The sequence below is a fragment of the Pezoporus occidentalis genome, unplaced genomic scaffold (assembly GCF_034315485.1).
Source record: "Pezoporus occidentalis ecotype Australia unplaced genomic scaffold, CSIRO_AGI_Poc_V1 ctg11, whole genome shotgun sequence".
Classification (NCBI taxonomy): Eukaryota; Metazoa; Chordata; class Aves; order Psittaciformes; family Psittacidae; genus Pezoporus; species Pezoporus occidentalis.
The window spans coordinates 11,404,340-11,419,376 of record NW_026912886.1 but is presented as its reverse complement, the minus strand read 5'-3'; the positions used below and the strand labels follow the sequence as shown (position 1 = coordinate 11,419,376).

Genomic DNA, 15,037 nt, shown 5'->3' with positions numbered 1-15,037 from the left:
TCAAGGGCATCCATGCTGTGTTTTGAGCACAGTTCACGCTCAGGATGGATCTGTGGGAGACAGCTTGGGCCTGGAGGCATCAGTTCAGGGCTGTTTGTCATAGATGTCCGTCTTTTCCCACATTTCCTTCTATCCAAGGAGTCTTAACTAAATGCTCTTTTGACTCTGTATTCCTGCTTGCCCCTTACTTTATCCATCAGCGTGTTAAGCTAATCTTATTCTTGGACCAAATTCTATCTCACCTTTGGGGGAAGAAAATGGTGAAGAAAGTTATTTTGCATGTATCTCAGTATTTCAGTCATGGCTCTGTGGTTACCGTTGGAAGAGGAGATCATTTGGCTTAGTGCAGCGTTAATGAAATATGCAAGATATCACCTTGAGTTGCTGTGTGAGCTGACAAAAAAGCATGTGCCATCACTGTGCTCTTTTGGTGGCCTCTGGCGAAACATTACTTTCTGCAATTGTATTTTCCTAAGGGTAAGAGGCTGCTTTGCAAAATCTGTCTTTCTCATCACAGAGGGGCTTAGTGCCCATGCTGTTAACCTGAAACTTTTTGCTGGCAGAAATAATAGCATTGCTTTTAATTTAAAAAGGAAATAAAGTTAAGGTTGGAGATTGATCTTTTTATTTTCTAGACCACTGGAGTCGTTCTTGTTGTCGCCGTTTGTATTGTGGCCGGTTATGTTAAGATAAAAAAAATCTCTGCTTTATGCTCCTTTAAGATCAAGGAGTTTGAAGTCGTTGACTATGAAAATGGACCCATATCTGCCCCAAACTTGGCAGCTTGCCGTCCTGTTTATTTCTGGAGTCTCTCCCTGGAGCTTTTATCTGCAGGAGGCTGCAGCACTCCACCCTGAATGACATCCATCTTTCCCCACGCTCCTGACCCCGGTCACTGCCTTTATCAAGGGGGATATCTCCAGGCAAGCAGAGATATCTATAGCTGCTCATGTTCAGGCAGATTTCACAGTCCTACCTTTGTTTCTGGGACTGGAGCTCTGCAGAACAGACTGTGTTTGATGTGATTTCTTTCTTCCCTGAATGCTGCTCTGAGTCAGTACGTACCTGTGAAACTGAGGATGTCTGTAATGACTGCTTTTATCTCCCTGTACCATTTACCTCCTCCCACGATCCGTTCCTTTTATATACATGTGCTGGGAGCTCCAGGGTAAATGGCCACATCTGCAAAAGGGCATGGATGGTTCAAGCTGTGGCGTTGCAGCATCTAGGAGCAAAGTACCAGGAGGCAATTTAGAAACCCTATTAATGTTCCCATGGGAGAAAATATGATCCAGATTAAGTGAGGTCCACGGAAAAACTCACACCATGCTAAGGTAGGGAGGGAAGGGGACTTAGCTGGATGTTTTGAAGGTAGGACCCATCCTCAGAGTTTTGCTGCTCCATTGCTTCTATTAACCTGGGAATAGCAGTCTGGAAGAGCTTGCTGGATGTAGGTTATTTTCTTGCCATGGGAAGAGTGCATCACTTGGGTTTATGAGCCAGCAATGATAGCCCTTGGTGCCTGTATCCCAGCTGACCAGCCGGAGTGCTTAGACCTTGAAAAATGGGGATCCAAGCCTTTCTCAATCAAAAGGGTTATTCCAGGAGATGAGAACACTGCTGTGTTTGCTCTAAAAATAGTCGCCCAAACCCCCATCTTCATGTGCAGTTAGGAGCCCCTGTGGCTGCGCCTGGTTTTGTTCTGCACAAAAACGTCCATATGCTGCGGGTGTCATTTCCAGATGTGCCTCTCCAGGGGGTTAAACACATGTTTGCACCAACCCAAAGTAACCTTAGATGGGAGGGATCTTCCAAGATGCTCAGCTGAGACAGGGACACTGGCAGCAAAAGCTTAGCTGTTGATCTTGTGTAGTGGCAGAGGTAAATGGTAATGGATCATTGAGCATCTAAACAATTATATTTTACCTTTTCCATGCAGGATGACTTCTGCATTTTCTAAAGCTGCCTTGCAGTTGCCTTTTTCATCCTCCAGCTGATCTCAGAGTATTCTGCAGTTCTCAATTTGAGGTGTAATTGTCTCAACTTCCCCTTTGAGTTTTTTTCTAACTTAATTATTGTCAGTCCTGCCTGCTGTCCAAGGAGAATGTCACATGATTGAAAAGGCAGCTTTTCCTTTAAAAGCCATTGGGATGAAAAGTACTTGGTGTGTTTGGACCGCTTCATTGATGGGGAAACTTGAAGTGCAGGGATGTGAAAGGACTTGCCTCCTGCTGTAATCACAGCCTGATCTGTGTACTCAGTATTGAGCACTAGCTCGACAGCAAGTCAGATTCCATCTAAAACTGAATAAATAGAGATATCAATGAGCCTGGATTCCTTGAAGGTGGAGGAAGAAACCACAACTGTGATTTTGTGCATTCCTGGGTACAGTGCCACTCTCTTGGGAGCTATTTAGAGCTTTCTAAAGAGGCTGGGAGGGAGAAAGTGTTTCAAAAGCCTGTTTCTCCTTTTGTGTCCCAGCATAATGCAATAAGCAATGACCCAACAAGCATCTGATTCATGTTATGAATAGCGGAAACAAAACAAAACTTGTTACAGTGGCAAGTTAAATTTACTCATCTAATCCAGCACCTAATCCAGCTGTTTTAATGAAGCATCATAACGCTGATGTCTACAGCAGCTCTTAGAAGAAAATACATTGGGAGGCAGGTTTCTTTCCTTGCATCTGAGTCTCTAACGCGTGGACTTTCCATTCAGTAGGATTGCACTTGCTATGTTCTTCCTGCATAAAAAACCAGGCAGAGATGGCAATGGTCATCAGCAGCAATTCTGCTTTTCTGTTTAGAACAAATCGTGGTGGTTAGTATGTCCTCATTAAAAGCAGAAGGCTCAAGTAATGCTGTCTAATACATGCTTCATTTTCATAAGTATTTTTAGACTGTGTGTGTGTGGGGAGTCCAGAGTTGGGTTGTTAGTAGGTTAGGTAATGTACTTCAAAATTCCCACTATGACCCATGGGGGAAAACCTAGCTTACAAATCACATGCTTCAGCTATAAAAATACAGCGTGGCTTTTTTTTGGTGGTTTTGGCAGGGGTTTTTGTATTTTTTTTAGTGTTTTGGGTTTTTTTTTAGAAACTTTAAAATTTGATAGCCAGCATGCTAAGAATACTTTTTCCCCCTTCGTAGTCCATTGTAGAGAAATGCACGTATCAGTTCTACCTGCTGCTGGTAGAGCTGATACGATGCCTGGTTCCCCAGTCCCAGATTTCCAGAGCCTGAAGTGGAAAAGAAAGATGTCTTTACATGTTTAAAACAATTACTTCTTTCTGGAAGGTGGATGGTATTTTTGACTTAATAATATAAGTGATCTTAATTCTTTGGAGCTTAACGATTTTCGCTTCATCGTCACTTCCAAATGATGCTGAGGCCATTTATTAAGGGAAAGAAAAGCCTTTGAAGGTAAATAGTTTGTTGTAACAGGCACAGAAACCAAGTCTGAGAAAGAAGAAATGATTACTCAGTTGCTTGAGCTTTGCCTTCACATAATCCGCATGCCTTGAACTGCAGCACTGGAAAAATAAATACCTAAAAAGGTGGAATTGTCCTAATGCCAGGAAAATCTGCTGACAAACAGGTGTGTTGTCAATCTAGTGTTGGGTTTTAGACCTAGTAACAGCATTTGGCATTTTTAGGGATAATTGCATTTCTGCTGCCCTGACTAAGCCCAAGGTTCAGAGATGTGCCACTCTCAAATCCCTTTCTGAATTGTTTTATAGTAGTTTAAAGCCCAAGGTCAGGCTTGGCTTTCCAGTGCATCCATCCGTTGGCAAAGCAAACCTGCTTTCTCCTTTGGTTTGAGGAGGAGAGTTAAAGAACCGCATCCACCTTCTTTATGTCCCGTTTCAGCTCTCTGAAACCAGAGATTTTCAGATCTGAACGAGGGAGAGGGTGACCTCCTTCATGAATGGACCAAAATGGAATGTTTTCATTTCCAATGGGCTTTAAGCCAAGTAAATATTAGTCGATCCAAACTAGTTTTGAAATTAAATTATTCTTATTTGTTGGAGCATTCCAGAGAATAGCTTTGATCTGTCTGTACTTTCACCAAAGGGATATTGGCAGGCTGGCCTCCCATTTCTAGCCATTCGGGATGAAAGAAGGGTTATAATAACCACCTTGTGTGGCAGTGATGCTGAACAGATGACATTTTTTGGACAATATTAAATGAATAAAGGTAAACATACTTCAATTAAAATGTTTTTGGAGGCTGAATGCAATAGGGCTGTTGGAAAGACTTCTGTGTGGGTTGAAGGAATTTGTCTGCATTTGCAATTGATTTTCTTTAACTCCAAAAATGTTGGAAAGAAGAGGGTTTGTTCTGTACGTTATTTCCTTTCCAAATAAATATTATTAGAATACAGCTTTTAAAAATCAAATTAAAATGGGCAGTAGACAACACTATTGTTAATAAAAGGGAAAGGAAACATGTGTGTTGAAGGAGGACGGTCTTGTTTAGTGCTTTGCTCTTTTGCTTCGGGCGTCTCGGATCCCATCATGCACAGTGAGCAGTACCAGGTACAGTACAACCTGTAAGGAAGCTGAAGCACACAAGAATTAGGTGGCACATTCTTGGTCTTGCTGAAGGTGTTGGAAGACAACTTGCAACTTCAAGTAAAAAGAAAACAAGCAGAACATGCTCAGTTATAATAAAGGTGTAGGGTGTTCCGCTTCAGTCTTTTGCTGTAGTGTCCTCCAGAAGAGAAGGAAGGAGCAAGGTGTGGGAGACCATCCCACTATAAAGTGCTACTTGGATGCAGCTGAAGAGCCTCTTAACCTGATATCAGCTGATGATAATTTGTGCTCCCCTTGACTTAAACAGTAACTTTAATAAGCTGAATTAACATACAAAGAGTGGTGGGAAAGGATGGCTGGAGGTTATCTGGTCTGACCACCCTCCAAAGCAGGGCCACCCTCAAAATTACATCAGGTATATATATGTTCTATCTATCTATCTGTTGCTTCTATATAGGAAGTTCAGCTATCATATTTAAAACCCTGGCTTAGCCAGATTTCAGGTTACACGGAACCTCTGGTGTTGAGGTTTCTTATGTGTATTTGCATGGGGTTTTGTCAGTAACAAAATATATAAATTAGGCTTTGCAGTAATGCTGCAAATTAAATTGCTTTTCCTTGAAATGTGAGTAGCTCACATGGACAGGCATGCGCCTTCTCGCGTGCACCTTGTGCAGGTTGGCTTTATTTTCACCCGAATTGCAGTAGCTGAATTTGATTTCTGACTTAAAGAAAACTCTCCTTTACCAGATGCGTCTTTAAACAATCAGCCCTGTTGATGGGCGTCCTGAAATGTTACCTGCATTTCAAGTCCGTTTAAGTACTTTATATGTTCATGCCTTAAGGGAGAAACAGTTTGAAGACGGATGTAAAAACCAAAGCACAAAGGATTTGGGGGTTAAAGCTCCAGCTTTTGTTTTTTTGAACATCCGCTCAAAACTGGATCCATTTGCTTGAAATGGAATATTTAGTTTCCAACTCAGCATGTGAACTGGTCATGCTTGAATTTAAAGCTTGATTTATTTCTTTTTGCACCTGTTTTCATTCTAACACTGACTATAGACAAGATATGCTGCATAGCTCCTTGCTCCCCAGCTGGGAGCCTGGTCTGATATTATCATGTGAGACCTTCCTATAATGTGCATTTGTAACTGCAGCCTCTGGAAACACAAACTATACTTACTGCTTCATTTATCTCTTTGGCATTCTTGGTTTTCTTTCTTGTGTCTTATAATCCTTACCCACATATTTCTTCTTAATACCAAGGGCTGGTTGTGTACTGCACTGCAAAACCTTGTTTCTATCAAAACAAGGTGCAGATCTGCCCCTGGCAAGAGGTCCCAGACAGGCTGGATCAGAGAACTGGACATGAACTTGGAGGAGGAAGCCGTGATGGGGTGTAAAAGGAGCTGAGATGAGGGAGAACAGGGGGAGATGGAGCGTGGGAAGTGATGCTTACACGCATTGGTGTACAGGAGGGCTTGGAAGCGTGGGATTTTTCTGCAATAGTTGTATGTGACAAAGAGAAGGGATGAACGGAGCGAGCTCAAGAGGAAGGTTTTGAATGAATCTGCATGTGTATTCTGTTGGATATGCAAATCAGAGTTATGCAGTCTGCAATAATAATAATAAAAACATCATTTCCAGATTTGCAGCCTTAACCATATGCTTAATGGGGTGGTGGCAGAGAGCTGGCTAATGCAGCTGCAGTGTAAAACTGGGGCATCCAACTGGTTTTGATCTTGATGGAAAAGGGGCAGAAGGTCATGTTGCAGCCTTTTGTTTTCGGTGTTGTAGTTTATATAATTCCTCAGGCAGATAAATGATGTATGGTGAGACCAAATGGAAATGCTCCATTTAGTCTTGTACTAACTGCAAGCTATCCTCTTTCTTTATTTTCCCTTCCTCATGGAAAATGGAAGGATATTGGGGGATATTGCTCCTGTTCTTGTTCATGCAGGTGTATGAATTGTGGGTGTATTTACTGTATCCTGTCCTGGGTTAACTGCAATAGCTATGTGTGTCCTTCAGAAATGTCATTTGCTTGCAGCAAAGATGAGTGAAATGATCAAATATACCGAGATACTGAAACAAAGCCTCCCTAAACCAAAGCAGGAGTGTTCAGCCAGCATATCATGACAGGTTTCTTTTTAGGGCTTGAAGAACTGCTGGTTTTGAGAACATAAGCTTTTCACCAAGGTGTGAGCTCATAGATGAGTGGGAAGAGATACCACTGTCTGTACAGCCAGATACTGTTGGTTTTTTTTGTAAGGAAGGCAGAAGAAATCTGGTATATGAAACTTCCATATCTTTGTGTGTGTTTATGGATGATGGATAGGATGTGCTCAAGTGGTTAAGTTGGCTACGCTGGAACTGTCAGCACTGTGGCTATCTTGGACAGGGGAAATGTGAACACTCAAGCAAGATTTAGGGAATTTGTTCAAATTTATGAAGACAGAAGCAATTTTAGACCACTATCCCCATTCTGTTGTTTTAGGTATGCATATATAGGGAGATACGTGTGTACATGTGTGTATGTATATAAAACCCCCCTGTGTGGGGTGTGTGCTTATGACTTGGTGTGATTTCACCATATAAAGTTACTATTTGGAATATACCCTTGAGATTTCTATGCATCTCTTCCTGGAGCTGCATTCAGCATATTTTCTAGCTGGTTGGCTGGCTAGGATGCTGAGAAGCATGCGAAGGATGACTTGAATATGTAAAAATTAGGATGGACCCAAGTTGTGTGAAAGGAGCACGCAAACAGGGAGGGAGAGAAGTTCTATTTTATATGATGCAGTTCTCACAAGTGTAAACCTAACCTTGTTTCTTGTCCTTTTTTTTCTAGGGTGACTCTGTAATAACAGTGCAGCTGACTGAGGAAGATAAAGTTGAAGATGATGTAGTGTTTTACTTGGTCTTCACTGGGTCAACTGTCCAACACTGCACAAGCACAAGAAAGATAAATCCTGGGAGTCTGGAGACCATTTCACCTGGTAAACAATTGCCTTTCTTTGTGTATCAGTGTATCAGTCTATGAAATTTGGTTCATTCAAGTGGGCTTCAGCATCGTGCTGTTTTCTGGGTTGTCTTTTTGCTCATTTTCACATTCATGTGTGGTTTGCATGGCTGCTTTTGCCTCTTAAAATTTTCTTGCTTGATTTTGCTGGAATTGCATAACTCTGAGATTGCAATTATTTAATGTGTAACTGTGGAATTCCATTAGAGAAAATACACAGTTAAATTTACACGTTAAGCAAGCTTTTAAATGCAAGCAAGGTAATGGAAGACACGTTTGCTAGGCTAGAGTTGCTATTATCCAAATGCTGTATAGCCTATATATAAGGCTATAAGGCATATAAGGTCTAGCTACGCTTAGGATCTGCTCTGCTTGACTCTGTGAGGTTTTTGCTGTAGACCTGGTAAAATAGAACCCTTTTCCCTTAAATCAGAGCCAACACAGACTTTCTGAAGCTCTTGCAGTGGCAAGCAGTGATGGTGCTTGGTGCCATCCCTCCAGCATACCCAGTTTGGATGGGGTGGGTTGTCACATTAAAGCCCACTGCTCTCTTTAAGCCTTTGACTGCTAACAAAACAAAACAGATCGGTGCAGCATTTCCCTTTGGTGACTTCAGGACCGTGGGAATGAGCATGTTCCAGGCTGCGGTCCTTACCATTAACCTTTCATTCTGACTTGTTGCTATGCAGCACATTGATACTAGTGTGAGAAAAATGCCTGACATTTTCACTGTACACAGTATAGCTTCAGCAATAAAGTGTGTTTCTTAGGTTTGCTTTTTATCTGTCTTGTAACGATTGTTTTGTGAGAGATTCCCGTGGATTGAAATTTGGGCTAAGGAGTTTTTCCTTCTGGAATGAGTGGCTAAGAGTTGGACACTGTGTTTTTTTCGTTTCCTCTTCCTTTTGTGCTGTTTGTGTTGTTAGTTGGCTTGGGAAGAGAAGTCTTTTTATGGTTACTGACAACCAGAGCCCAATACAATCAATCAGATTAGTGCTTATTTTCTCCCAGAGGATGGAGAAGAAGAAGTGACTCCTTCCCTGCTTTTGTGTGGCAGGCACAGGGCTCTGCCAGCCCTGCTTGCAATGACCTCACCTCCCCTCGGGACCATGGCTGCGTTGCCAAGAAAGGAACTGAAAAACTTCAGTGTTCCCCTTCAGCCTGTGAGGGAACCGGGATTTCCGGGCAGGAGCGATGCTTTCTTATCACCACTGTCCCTGACATCCTTGGAGCAGCAGTGGATGTGGCTGCCAGGCAGTACCTGAGATGATGCTCTGGGCTCTGCTTGTTCTGCTAGGCCAGCTCCAAGTACAACTGAGTCACTTGGGAGGGCTCTCTCGGGCTCCTTTATTCGCTGTTAGTGGGCAATCTGACTCCGTTAATGATTCAAAGGGAAAGGAAGGAATTGCTTTCAATTGTTCCTTTAGTTATAATGGCTTTTTTATTTTGGAGTCAGGATCTTGTGGTGTGGGATCTAGATAGGGATGGGTGCTGTCCCAAAATACAGCCCATATCAGATAGACATTTAACAGGCCTCTTGGAAAGGTAGTCCCATTTCTGCCAGATTGCAGTGTCTGGAGCCGTGGTGCAAGGAGAGAGGTGAGATCTCAGATGTAAAGTAACTGTTTGGGTAACATTCTCTTCTGTATTCATACCTCGTTTTGGAGAAACTACCTGAGAGACTTTAGTGGTGAAGGGATTGATGCAGAGAAGAAAAAGGGGGGGGGAAAAGCAATCTTTTTGATGCGTTCCATTGGCACCAGTGCATTTGTTCAGTGTTGCTTCAGCACTGACTGCTCTGATTTCATCAAGAGCATGACTTATTTCAGCAGAGGTCTTCCTCCTCCTTCCTGAACTCAACACTGAATCTATAATCATGTGTTTACACTGTATATTCGGCCAGTTGCCTTGGAGATGGTTGTGGTGACTCAGAGCTGGCGTTATTTGACCTCGCAGCAGGATTAGCCATGAACAAGAGACACTGTGTGGGAGACCAGCCCTTGTTTAAACATCCAGGCCCAGGCGTTAGCAAGTGCTCTGCAAGGAAACTCTTGTAAGCAGGTTTTAGCCAAAACTCATCCTTTGCTTCCAGCTTTGAGCATCTTTAGTTTGTCCCTGCAATGGGAGATGTGGTGCACATCCTTGGGAGTGCAGCCACTGCTTGGGGATGGCTCAGGTGGATGAAGGAAGGGCTGGTTCACTCAAGAGCACACTGAGCCTCTCTGCCTGCCTTGAACCTCCTCTGCTTCACTTCTGGGCTTGGAGGCCTCATCCTCATCCCAAGTCCTCAGAGTTTCATATGGTCCCCAGGAGACTTGAGGTGAAGTCCATCAGGGGCCTGATTGAAAGGAGTAACAATAATGCTGTTAAAGCTAATGTAAGCACAAAACCAGATTTTAAATGTCTTTTGTCTTTTGTCAGTAGTTTTGGTGATGTATGGAGGTGTAAAAAGCAGAAACAGAAGTGATTTGATTACATTTGCTGCCAAAATGGAGTCAAGTGTTTTAGCAAAGCTTTCAAAGGAGATCCCATTAAAAAAAAAACCTCAACAACATAAGGTGGTTTTAGATGAGAACTTAAAGAAAACAGAATGTAAATACCTCCTACATCTCCATTGTGTGTGAAAATCCTCTGTATGCTGAAAGACTTTACCTAAATAAAAGCTTACAACTTGCAGAGTCAAATGCCTGCTGCATTTTACATAATTACTGGAGCAATCTGCCTCTTACGCTGTCTTTATCATCAGTCTTAAACACTGAATATATATAGTGAACAGTACTGTTCAAATGTGAGCTTTTATATCTGTACATAATAAAGGAATTCTGATTGTAAATTTGTGGGAGCAGCTTTCTTATAGCTGAAGATGTGGCTAAATGTCGATTCAGCAGTCACTGAAAGGGCAAAATACCTGTATTTCTGCACTTGCTCTGAAGGATGGGATGGGGTGGTTGCAACTGTTGGGATGAGGTGGCTCCACTATTGACTGGGTTACTTTAAGGGAAGTAATTTCAAGTCATAAGAAACAGATTTACATCTGAGCTGATCTGTCATAACTTGAAGTATCAAAATATGCTACTGAGATATAAGAATTAGGCAGGAGATGATGCTGTGCTTGCTCTCCGTGACTCTTTTGTCAGCCTAAGGGCAAACCAGGTTACATTGCCCAAATAAGCTTCTGTTTGCCTTGGTGAAAAGGAACCAAAACCTTACTTAACTATTGCTTTACTGACACTGTTACAGTACTTAGATTTCTAAAGGATGTGGTTCAAATTCTCCATAGCTGGAGATTTCCTCTGTACCGGAGGCACTCTGTTCTGCAGAACAGTTTCAAACGCTGTCTCATCATGATGACACCGCATTAAGGTCAGTTGACATGGCAGTCAGATGTGTGATGGCACTAGGTATTGCTTGAGTTTGGGTATCATTAGGTACTGGAAAAGATACCAAAGGTCCAAGTAGGGAGGGATGCAGGGAGATGTATAAGGCCAAGTTGCATGGGGCTTTGACCAACCTGGTCTAGAGGGGGTTGGAACTAGATGAGCTCTACAACTCCTTCCAACCCAAACCATTCTATGATGTCAGCTCTGCTCCTATGCCCAAACTGTTGTTGCTGCTGAACAAGTACTGTTGAGGACAGATGTGTCCACTTACACCGTGGATGCATCATTCTACTTAGTGTTGGTCATAAACTGAGCTTTTCAGCAAGTCCTTATTACTGTAGTAACTGGCACTGTTATAGTCTTTAGTATGTTTTTTTTCTTCCCAGCATCTCTGCAGGGTAGGAAGGATAACTGAGACACTGAATGGCCAAGCAGATTGCATGTGGTAATGTAGAAAGCCTGTGTTAAAGTAGGGCAGTGAAACTTCATTGCAGGACAGCAGCCTCATTGCCTGCATCTGCTTTTCCCCCACTGGAAAAATAAAACAACTAATAATTAAAAGCCTCATACCATGATCCAGCAAACAAACCAACAAAAGAAGGAACATCCTCATCCCTGTCCACATGAGTTAAAAACCCTGACCACAGCCTGCTGTGGGCAGTGGAGGCATCTCAGTGTTGGGAAGCTCTTGGGCACATGTGGGGGAACATTCTTGCAGGAGAAAGCTCACAAAACTGATGTGCTGGGAGCTCGAGTATTTGTGTAGTGTATCTAGTGCAGGTTTGTGTGCCATTGCGATAATGGCTGTAGTATTGAGCACAGAGTTGGCTTTGCATGTAAAGACTGGTGTGTGGTGAGTGGGAGATGCAGAAGAGCTCAGTGGGGGAAACTGAAATGAAATTTCAGACAGGGAAAGGCAGTCCAGTGTGGTAAATCCAGAGCTGCAGCAGCTCCTAAACAAGTGAATGGTAAGGAATACCTTGTCTATGAGCCAAGTCAATAAGGTAATTTTGTGTGTCCTGTTGCAGTGTGTTGTATTGCTCTGAGCCTTTGCTCTGTCATGCCTAAATCACTTCTCTCTTGTTGGTTGATCTTAGAAGGTGCAGGATTCTTGTGCAGGTTTCAGAGGGGAGGAGGAACAAACTGAGAGGCAGAAGAAGGGCCTGAGACTGTCTGCTGGTAGCTGATTGCCAGCAGTTTCCACAGGGTTGAAATACTCCTGTTTACTCCAAATGCTTTGACTCACTGAGAGCTTTCTCTCCATGCTTAAGCTAAGGTGGAGGAGGAGGAGGAGGAGGCTCAGTTTTTAACTTGTTCTTAATCCCGTAGATCTCAGGGGTTTGCGTCTTGTGTTTTGTTTCTGTTCTTTTCCTCTCTACTTTCTTCCTGCTAGTTAAAAGCATAGACTAAAATGAAGTCCCATTAGCTTGGAAATATCTTTGTTTTAAACTTTTAGTGTGAAATCCATTACATATGTTTATGCTTCATTCTCCTCTGTGTTTTCCCTCAAGAAACAAGTCTTCATAGAAAAATCTGTATTTCATGAATTGCAATCTTTGTGCTGGTAGACCAGCAGGGTAAACAAGTTTCATAACAAGTGACCACTTGGCAATGCCAGTTGTGGATTTGAAAATACTCTTAATTATGAAACAAAAAAAAAACCTAAAATAGAATAAAACAGCATAGCCAAGAGGGCTTTTTGCAGTCCATCCTCTTTGGTGTACTTAATTACTCTAGGCAGTGTATAAAAAGGAAATGATGCCAGTACTAGATGACATCAGTCACAGGAAAAAGTGATTGAATCTGTATTGAAATTAAGATGTTATGTGTGGGATCTTATACTTCTATAGGTTTTTAGGCCATCTGCTGTTTAAAGGGCCATATAAAAATATTCCTATACTCCCAAACTTAATAGCCAAGGGTTTAGAAGGAAAAACGAAGGCTCCTGTCTACTGCTGTGCCTGTGTATTTCATAGTGTTTCCTGTGTTGCAAGAGTGGATACTATAACTGTGCAAATCACACAAGCACGTGTCAAATACGGGGTCTGATTTTCAGCACCAGAATTCGGGATTTCTGAAGCAGAAAAGAAGCACTTTTCAGATGGCCACAGGAGATCCCTTGGCTTCCCTGTCCCCAAGCCAGTAGATGGCAACATCTCTTGGTTGGAAATCCAAGATACTCCATGCAATTCACCATGTCTGTTGGCTGGCTTTCCTGTCCTGCTTGAATCTCTTTATAAGACTTCTTTCAACCCAGCTCCACCATGGTAACACAGAGGATGCAATTAGCACTGGAGTCCTTAGTCATCTACTAGGCAAACCCAAACATGTGCTTCCAGCAGGGTTTTAAATAGCTGCCCAGGCTGGGGGCCCATTGTTTGATAGCTCAAATGTGAATGCTGAAAATAGGAGGTTTGGGCAGGATTTCCACTTTTAGAGGAGTAGGAAATGAACTCATCTTTTATTAAAGCTCTGTGTTAGGGGTGTTTTGTCTTTGTGTGTGCCTTGTGTAATGAGAAAAGCTCTGAAAAGTTTTGTTGCTGCCCTTTTAACCACACCCCACATCAAAGCTGTAGGTACCAATTAGATGGACAGGTCTAAGGCCATACATTAACTTGTCTGATAATGACTTATAACTTCACCTTTTCTCCTGCGCATTGCTTTACATTGTTATCGTGTAGAGGAGGCAGTGTTATCATACTGATGCTCATTTCTTTGAGCATAAGTACAGAGGTGAGAACTCCATATCTCCATTTCTTGTTCTTGTGTCCTTCCCAAAGCAAGCTTCAGTGGCCCAGTAAGGAATTCTTTACTTGAAGAGTTGTGGTCTCATTTCAAACAGTACTTAAAGTGTGGTTTTATGTGAAGATGAGGGTTTTGCTTTATCACAACAAAAGCAGCCACTGAACCCATCTCTGCACTGACTGAAATGTTGGTTTAATTTCTGTATTGTTCCAGCAATATGCTGGCACTTCCCAAAACGGCTCCGAGCAGTGAATTGTTTCCAAGCTAAATTTAGAGGAAGTAAGGAGCAGAAAGAGAAATGGGGTAAAATGCAATGGAGGAAGAATTAAGGGGTGGGTTATTTGACTCTCAATCACAGTTAAGCCAGCATATAAATGACCTAATCTTGTACTGTGGAATAAAAATGTACAAAGAGCAGCATAGCCACACACATGACCATCACTATTTCATCATTTCCTTCTTATTGCTCTTCTCGCCAAAGGGCCTGATTTCTGGCGAAGACTGAAGGCACTCAGGAGGGGTGCTGGGCAGCATCATGAACCTGATCATGTTGTAAAGCACAGGGATTTCTCTCCCTTCTGTGGGTGCACTCATCTGTGTGATTTATTCACGCACACGTTTCCAGCCTACCAAATGCAAACCTTTATCAATAGGCTCATTGCTCTTCCTGACACACCCAGGTGTGTTTTTTCCTTTTTAATGAGTCAGATATTTTTCTGCTCCACTTCTGGGGAAGGTGTATGAGGGAGTCACAGCAGTCGATAGTCGATTGTGCTGTTTGTTGGTGTTTCACCCGTGTTAGGAGAAAGCCCTGCTATCTACCAGCCAGAGCAAAAAGGAGACGATCAAGAGCAATAGTGTCTGTTCTGGCACTGCCTGAAGCTCTTTGTGATCTTGGGCAAGTTATTTAACATTGTAAAAACAGATTTGAGCTAGTTTTACAGATGGTAACCACTTATCTCCTGAGAGTGCCAGAAAGCTTAGCTCACTGTTGCTAAAGCTCTGGGAAAAAAAGGGCTGTTGAAGTTCAGATATTAGTTTAGGAGAAGGAAGCAGTGGACTTTGATGTGGAGAGAAGCATTGCCCCTCCAACAGTTCCTTCGCAAGGTTCACGTACGGGGGACATGTTTGCTTACATCGTTCCTGACGTAGTTTCAAAGCAGGGGGGCAGAGACCTCTTGAGCAGTCTTTTGGTATTGGCTGTGCTTGTTACTTACTGGCTCCTCGTCTGTTTGAACTGTTTGCCAAAAGTCACAACCTGTCCCAGATTGTGACCCCCCCAAGCCTGACATCTTCACAGCTGTAAGGAGGGAGAACATCAAAGCATTGAGAGCAGTTGCCCTTTCGAAGAACAT

The 15,037-nt window shown here is 42.6% G+C and overlaps 1 protein-coding gene across 17 annotated transcripts in view; it reads left to right on the top strand.

Annotated features, from left to right (window-relative positions):
* AKAP13 (A-kinase anchoring protein 13) overlaps positions 1 to 15,037 on the top strand; it is a 216,828-nt gene that overhangs the window by 71,066 nt on the left and 130,725 nt on the right. For all 17 annotated transcript variants that reach the window (XM_062630927.1, XM_062630889.1, XM_062630917.1 and 14 more), the window contains one exon: positions 7,387 to 7,534. In XM_062630927.1, the coding sequence (XP_062486911.1) occupies positions 7,387 to 7,534 (148 nt within the window). The remainder of the gene's footprint in view (positions 1 to 7,386; positions 7,535 to 15,037) is intronic.